Below are 8,497 nucleotides of genomic sequence, written 5' to 3' on the forward strand. Positions count from 1 at the left end.
TTGGTGATATTTCCCAATTTCTCTTCTCTTTTGTGTTGGCTCTTATGTATGTTGTTGTTGGTGGGCTGTGACATCCTTGTAGACTGAGTTGGGTGTTTTTACCCTCAATTTGCATAATAAGAGAAGAAGAAGGGTGGACTCCTTCAAGTCCCGTGGTTTTTATCCTTCATACCGAAGGGGTTTTCCACGTATAAATCTTGTGTGTCACTTGCGTATTTATAATTCATATTTGCTTGTGATTCAATTGATGTGTTGCTGATTTGAGCTTGGTTAACATAGTGGTGAATTTCTTTTGGTAAATTGGTGAAGTATATTTGGTTGATTGTCTTGAAGTCGATCCTTGTAGGTGTTGTATCCTACTTGTGTTGTTTTGTGCCTCCCCCTACAGAAAATGCTCTTGGATATATATACATTGCTGAATTTTTTTTTTTATCATGGAGTCCTCTTTCGTGGATCTTTAGAAATGGTTCAAATGGATCAGGATCAGTTAATCATGCTGATGTATTAAAAGCTCTTTCTCAAGCATTGAAGAAAACAGAGGAGGCATATTTGGAACTAGCTAGTAGGATGAATATGGAGAATCCTGAATTTGCTTTAATGGGTTCTTCTGTTCTAATTATGTCAATGAAAGGAGAAGATGTTTATGTGATGAATGTAGGCGATAGTGGAGTCGTGGTAGCTCAAAAGAAAGAGCCTAATCTGTGAGTGAAGATTTGAAAATGATTAACGAAGAAACGTTAAAAGATCTTGAACTTTTCGATGGCGATGAGTCGGTTTGTTTACCTAAATTAGCTACTTTCAAGCTTATTACAGATCATAGCACCTGTGTGTAAGAGGTATTGCAATCTAAGTTCTGATTTTTGATATCTTTAGGCTAATAAAGATCTTTTTTAATTCGATCGGTTAACTTGATTTGTTGTGTTCTTGTTGTTACAGGAAGTTCAAAGAATAAAAAGTGATCATCCATGTGCCCTGATGAATGACCACATTAAAGGTTCATTGAAGGTTACTAGGGCTTTTGGTGCTGATTTCAAGAACCTAAAATGTACGAAAGACTAGCCGCATTATTTTCAACCGGCTTATAGTTTGTAAAACACTATTTTCCTGTTAAAGCGATGGCTAAATGAGGCATGAAATTTCTCAATCAATAACTATATGTTATGTTTTTGATACCTTGTCTTTCTTTTCTCTACTTAAAAATGCTCGAATGGATAAATAACTTTCATTTCTTCGATCTCCTGTAGCTTAAATGGAACAATGCATTTCTTGAGATGTTCATAATCGACTATATTGGAACATCCCCCTACATCAGTTGTGTTCCATTGCTCTATCATCACAGGTTAGGGAGAAGAGACAGATTTTTGATACTGTCATCCGATGGGCTCTATTAGTACTTCACAAACGAAGAAGGTGTATTAGAAGTCGAACATTTAATCTCATGGTCACCAGAAACAGATCCAGCACAACATCTCATCAAGACAGTATGGTTTCGCGCTGCAAAATAAGTTGGTAAGTAACTTTTACTTGTGCAAAATGCTTGAATTGGTTTCTAAGGTGGAAAAAGATGTAGTTTTCAGGTGAATCCAATCTGAAATCTTTAATTATGTTTTATTTTAGGTATGCGGTTTCATGAGTTGCTTTAAATACCATAAGAGAATCGACGTTGATATCATGATGATGCTTCAATAATTTTTATTTCTTTGGAGGGAAGAATATGAAGATCCTGTGCATAAGTATGGATAAAATTGAAGAGTTACAGACCTATTAAAAAAAAAATCAAACATCCAATTTTTTTTTCTAAATCACCATTTTGTAAATAGACACTATACCTTGGAACCAGTGTTACTTAGTTGTAAAATGTATTGTGGGTGATGGATGGGATTGTAAAGGTGTTAGATTAACTACTTTATCAGTTTATAAGATGTTTTCTTTTGTAATTTATATAAATTTTAATATATTATATTTTGTTTTTTGAAGAAATAATATTGTGTTAGACCACCCAATTATTGTAGTAGAACCTAAGAATCGTTGCAACATCTTCTAATAACCGTTGTTATAGCTAACAATAATTACTTTAAAATCACAAAAATGTGTTGCAGTAGCTTACACAACCGTTGCAATAGACAATATTTGAAACAATTTTCAACCGTTTCGTAAGACAACATAAACGTTGCAATAGAATAGACTATAACAACGAATGGAAAAATGTTGCAATAGGTCTATTTATTGCAATGGTAACATAACCGTCGCAAAAAATCGTTCCTATAGTTCTATTGCTACGCGAGCTGATGTAGCGGTTCAAGAATCGTTGTCTTAGGCCTATTGCCGACGGTTTGGGCACTTATTACAACGGTTTTGGACCCATTGCCATAAGCTTTTTTTCTAGTAGTGGCACCAAATGATGACTAAGGAAAAACAATATATTTTTGATGAAATGATATTCGTCTAATTAAATTTGCTCCATTCCCTAAATCGAATATGATAAGTTTGAAATCAGCCCAATTGCTCCATTCTATCATATGGATGTGGTAGCAGTGAATAATAAGTCTGAATGACAACATGTGATAAAATATATGAACAGGGGCGTGAAGGGACAAATCATAATAGTCATCATTGTGGTAATTATAAAAAGGAAGAATAATATGAGTTCTTCAAATAGTCCTTCAAACTATGAAAAATAATTTTATCATCAAAACGGTATGAAAGGTCATTGGACACGCGATTGTCATGCGACCTTATTTTGATAAGTTTTATAAATTCTCCATCAAAATAAAAGAATATAAAGTGGTAGTGCACTTTATCTTTCAAAGTGATTTTGAGGTAGATCATGTAAATATGTCAAATATAAAGGTATGACATATATATATGGTTATAGTCAACTCATGAAGAGATTGTGACTTTAATAAGCATGTGAATGTTTGTCTATTCTTGAAAGTGAATATGGAAAAATATGAAGGAAAAATATGAATAAGAATATATTCATGTATGGTTGGATATATGTCAAACTCACCTCTAAACGGGAGGTTTGGGAGAAATAAATAAATTTTGTTTGATACGAAGGGTCAATGGTCGTGTGTGTTTATACGTCATAAACATTATGGTATGTTTGTTATGAACTACGAAAGGGCAAAAAGAAAGAAGTAATTCTTGCCTATAAAAGTTGTGGCCATAATCAAATATACTATAGCAATACAAATTTGTCATTGGTTGTGTACCTATGGTATAACAAAGTAAAGCTAGAAACATGTCTTGCTCATAATAATTTTAACCATGACAATAATGATATAATTTCTCCTTGAGGGGATGTTCACCATATGGATGGTGTTATGGAATATGTGATAGTACACAAAATTAATTGCAAGCTCTAACAAGTTATTGTCAGAGGAATAATATTGGGGTTGTAATAAGTTTTAAAAGAAACTTTTTAAGTTTTAGATGAATTGAAAAGAAATATTAAGACTGTAAATTATGAAATTGTTATCTTTAGATTACTACAACCGAAGCGGGTTACAAAATATTTATGTAATAGGTTACCCATTGTTCCTCTTATTTTTTGTATACAAACATGGACATGCTGATGAATTCACATGCAAAAGTAAACTATAAGTGTACTAAAATAAAGATCAGTTGGCATGACCGGTTGACCATTCTAGTTTAAATGTGATGCAAATGTAATTGAGAATTCATGTGGATTATATGATGAAGAAATAATAGATTCTTCAAGAATTCTCTTGTGTTGCTTGTTTTCATTGTATCAGCTAAGGTTGAGATTATAATCCCTAAATCTTTGGAACATATAAAAAGGCGATGAGCCCGTCACCTGCCATGTGGATCATTTGCAACCATATGATCGATGCATCTATGCGATGGTCACATGTGTTTTGTTGTCAACTTACAAATTGGTGTTTGTAAGGTTGTTTGATCGAATTGTTAAATTAAGAGCACAGTTCCAAATTATGAAATTATATTGATAATGCTGGTTGATTTAGCAGAAATTGTATGCCTCCAATTATAGCTAAATCATGGTTATGAGAACAAAACTCCCCAATAAGATTTGGTATGAGATAATTTTATTTAACATGTAGCAACACATATATGCATCAAGCCAACAAGGTTTCCCCATTAAAATTGGTTCAGGGTCAGGAACCAAATAATTTTCATCTAAAATGTTGCATGTGCGGTTATGATTTTAATTGTTACACCACGCACAAGGATGAATTCTCAAATAAGGTTGGGATGAATGTTAGATTTCCTAACATTAGGTGGAGAGATGATTGACAGCTGAAAATTATTTATGAGGTTAATTATGAATTATCTATGTCTTCGTTAAATAAATATGTGAACTTAAAGTTTAAGTGATAATTCATTTGCATAATGTTGCAAATCAATTGTAAGATGAATATACTGACCCTATGATATAATTCAGCTGCAAATGCTCCAATGTGAAGTTCTTGAAGGACGGAGTCTATGATACGCTGGAAGCGTAATAGACCAATCGATTCCAAATATAAAATTCCTTGAAGAAAGAGAGGAGCAAATGATCAATATGATCATGATAATGAGGCAAGTGCTATAAGAGAGCACCACGACATAACACTTCATAAAACCTTGAAAAAGATTCAGGTAAAATGAAGAGATCTCGATAATTTATGTCATATTGGAATCGATATCAAATAACCATCGAAGGTATCTTTAATATGAGGTAGCGCTCAATGATATAAATTGTAACGAGGATCTTGAATTCAAATCTGTCATAAAGTGTGAAAAGATAAATGGTAGGCCAAGTAAAATGCATAATTCAAGTTTATTGTTTCACTTAGAAAAGTGATGTTTTGGACTGATAGTCCATAAATCAAGGTATAATGTCAGTGGGGCACAATAAATTATTATGCCATGGTATAATCGTAATATCAAGTACAACTTGTGCCTTGGGGCATAAAGGTTTGTCGCTAAATTCCTGACATTATTGGAGATGTTTTCTCCTATGGTGGGTGCAATGAGGTTTGTTTTGATCTGGCAATATATGAAACACTTGAATGCATGTAATGAATAATTATCATGTCTAGCTAGACAATAATGAAGGTTATATGAAAATTCTTAAAGTAATTGAGGTGTTTGAAGCATATAAAAGTTTGAAGGAAACTTTTTCTATAAAACTTCAAAAATCCTTATATGGGTTGAAATAATCAAAGAAGAAAAGAGTACAAACAGAATGACCATAATTGTCCTTGAATTTTATGAAAAGTTCAGGATCTGAATTTGTTATAAATTGTGTATGTAGATGACTAGAAATTACTAACACTCTTAAGAAGCTTTTAAAAGCTATTGAGTATTTTGAGAAGGGAATCTAAAATGAAAAGATTCTGGAAAGAAAAAAAAAATTTCTTGACCTAAGATTGAAAATTTGACGAATGAAATATTTGTCCATCAATCAACATACACAGAAAAGTTTTGATGCAACTTTATATGAATGAATCACATTCATTACCCCAATGATTATGAGATCGATTGAAATAAATGATGATTCATTTTGATCTTAAGAGAAGGATGAAGAGCTTCTTGGTGATGAAACTCCATATCTTAGTGCAATCAGGATACTAATGCATCTTGCTAACAATACTCGATCAGATATCTGTTTTGCAGTTAATTTACTGGCAAGATTCAGTTCCTCCCCAACAAAAGGACATTGAAATGGTGTTATGTATATACTTGCATATCTTTCCGAAGAATTCAAGTCAGAGCTGATTGGTTACGCAGATGCAAAATATTTATCTGATCCGCATAAAGCACAATCTCAAACACGCTATTTGTTTGCATATGGAGGCACAATAAAAAAATATCCTAGCGATCAATGAAGCAAATGTTGTTATGCAGAAATAGAATCCCTTCATGAAGCAAGTCGAGAGTGCGTCTGGTTGAGATAAATGACACCATATTCAGGAAATGTGTGGATTTTCTTTGAAAAAGAATATACCAACCACAATGTACGAAGATTGGATACATCAACACAAGAAATTAAGTGATGTTTTAATCAGGGGGAGTATAATACGTGTTGCACTCTTTTTTCCTTGACCGAGGTTTTATCCCACTGGATTTTCCTGGCAAGGTTTTTAATGAGACAACAAATAATGCGTATCAAAAGATGTGTACTCTTTTCCTTCACTAGAATTTTTTTCCACTGGGTTTTTTCTAGTAATGTTTTAACGAGACACATTATCTATAGACATCCAAGGAGAGTGGTATAAATCCATTGTTTTATGTGGATGATCCATTCGAGTTATCCAACAATTAATTGGATTCATGTATAAGTGTTTCCAAGGTGATAAGCTTCCAAGGTGAATGGAGCTATTATATGCATCAAAAGATTCACATTACTCGATTTTCAAAGCAGCAAGATTGTATCGAATGGAGCTACAAACTATCAACACTTTAGTTAATGGGGAAATTGATTATGAAGATTTACAATCAAAGTTACTTGTCAACAAGAACAAACCAGCTATCATCAATATCAATATTGGTAAAAATACATACATATATTCTTACATCTTATAACATCACTTTTGGTAAATTAGTATATATGTGTTTATAGGAACAACCTTCAAAGGAGCGATTGATGACCTCGATTTCGTCATACAAACACTTGAAAATTGTGGTTATTCAAATGACAATTATTATATCCATTGCGATGCAGCATTATGTGGGCTAATTCTCCCCTTTATCAAACATGTAAGCTTATTTTTATTCAATTTTCCTTCAACGTTTTTTGATCAAAGTTACAATGACATAGTTTCTTTTTATGGTATTTGACAATAGGCAAAAAAAATTACCTTCAAGAAGCCAATTGGTAGTATTTCGATTTCAGGGCACAAATTCTTGGGATGTCCAATGCCTTGTGGCATTCAGATAACAAGGAAAACTTATGTTAGTACCCACTCAAAAATTGAGTATATTAATTCCACAGATGCTACAATTTCTGGTAGTCGAAATGGATTTACACCAATATTCTTATGGTACTGTTTAAGCAAGAAAGGACATGCTAGATTGCAACAAGATTCCATAACATGCATTGAAAATGCTCGGTATTTGAAAGATCGACTTCTTGAAGCAGGAATTAGTGTTATGCTGAATGAGTTTAGTATTACTGTTGTTTTTGAACGACCTTGTGACCATAAATTCGTTGGTCGTTGGAACTTGTGTTGCTTAAGAGGCATGGCACATGTTGTGGTTATGCCAGGTATTACAAGAGAAACTATAGATGGTTTCTTCAAAGATCTAATGCAAGAGAGGAAGAGGTGGTTTCAGGATGGAAAAACTCAGCCTCCTTGTCTAGCAGATGAGTTTGGCTCTCAAAATTGTATATGCTCCCATAACAAGATGCATAACTAAACTCCTTGGAACTATGACTTGAAATGGTCATGATTATCAAGTATGTTTTTTATGCAACAGTGACTCAATAAAATTTATGATCTAAATCCATCTTCAGTTTCTAATAAATTTACATGTATACTTTCTTTGTTGTGCTTTTACACGCAAGTTACTCAATAAAATTTGTAATGTAGAGTCATTTAGAGTTTTCAAATAAATTTTCATGTATACGTTGTTTACAAATTTTGTAATTAAACTTTTTACAATTAGGAATGGCAATAGTTTGGGTTGGGGTGGGTGAGGGCGGGGCAAACCTCAACCCGCTAAGATTTAAACCCCCTACCCCGTCCCATTTAAATTTTTTTCAATATTGTTACTTGTACCGCCCTGCCCCGTTTAAGTTTTAATTTACATTTTTTATATGATCTACAGTCTTATTGAACTACAGTCCCATTAATTCATTCACTTGTTACTAACACACGGTTTGACAGTTGATAGGAATCTTGGATTAGTATTACAATTGTACTAGAAAATGAGACATGTCCAGGGGTGGCTCGACAGTGCTAAAAAAAAAAAAGACAAGCGCCTTAGGCCTCCAAATTTAAGGGGCCTCATTTTAAATTATAATACGTTATAATTTATTATTTTTTAAAAAATATTGAATTGTAGAAAAGTAAACTTTTTATGAAAAATGAAAGAATTATTAGAAGAAATTTGACATATTTGGATTACTGTATCTCTAAAAAATATTTTAAAATAAGAAAAATGACTTTTTAGTGGAAGTAATGAAAAATAAATTCCACAAACTCTTTACACTTACTATGTCCTCCCCACTTACTCAATATGATTAGAGTGAAAAAATACATTCTAAGAAGCAGTATATATTAGTTATAGGTTATTAATACTAAATCTAGTGTCACGACCCAAAACCGAGCCGCGACTGGCACCCACACTTACCCTCCTATGTGAGCGAACCAACCAATCTAAACCCCAACATTTTAACCATAATGAACAAAATACGATGCGGAAGACTTAAAACTCATTAACGAAATCAATTAAATAACTTCTAAAATTTATCAATCATTTTTTATTCCCCAAAATCTGGAAGTCATCACCACAAGAACATCTATGA

General features: G+C 32.9%; 1 protein-coding gene and 1 long non-coding RNA gene across 2 annotated transcripts; both read left to right on the top strand.

Annotated features, from left to right (window-relative positions):
* The first annotated feature begins 6 nt into the window (after positions 1-6).
* Positions 7-1,883, top strand: LOC107028103. The gene is made up of 4 exons (XR_001457792.2): positions 7-836; positions 937-1,045; positions 1,245-1,509; positions 1,618-1,883. It is a non-coding gene; the product is annotated as an uncharacterized LOC107028103 (long non-coding RNA).
* Positions 1,884-6,339: 4,456 nt separating this feature from the next.
* Positions 6,340-7,579, top strand: LOC107027771 (histidine decarboxylase-like). Its single transcript, XM_015228839.1, has 3 exons — positions 6,340-6,517; positions 6,590-6,726; positions 6,814-7,579. Exons 1-3 carry the CDS (start codon positions 6,340-6,342, stop codon positions 7,384-7,386), a joined length of 888 nt encoding a protein of 295 aa, XP_015084325.1. The 3' UTR covers positions 7,387-7,579.
* Positions 7,580-8,497: the final 918 nt, after the last annotated feature.

The sequence above is a fragment of the Solanum pennellii genome, chromosome 8, assembly GCF_001406875.1.
Source record: "Solanum pennellii chromosome 8, SPENNV200".
Classification (NCBI taxonomy): Eukaryota; Viridiplantae; Streptophyta; class Magnoliopsida; order Solanales; family Solanaceae; genus Solanum; species Solanum pennellii.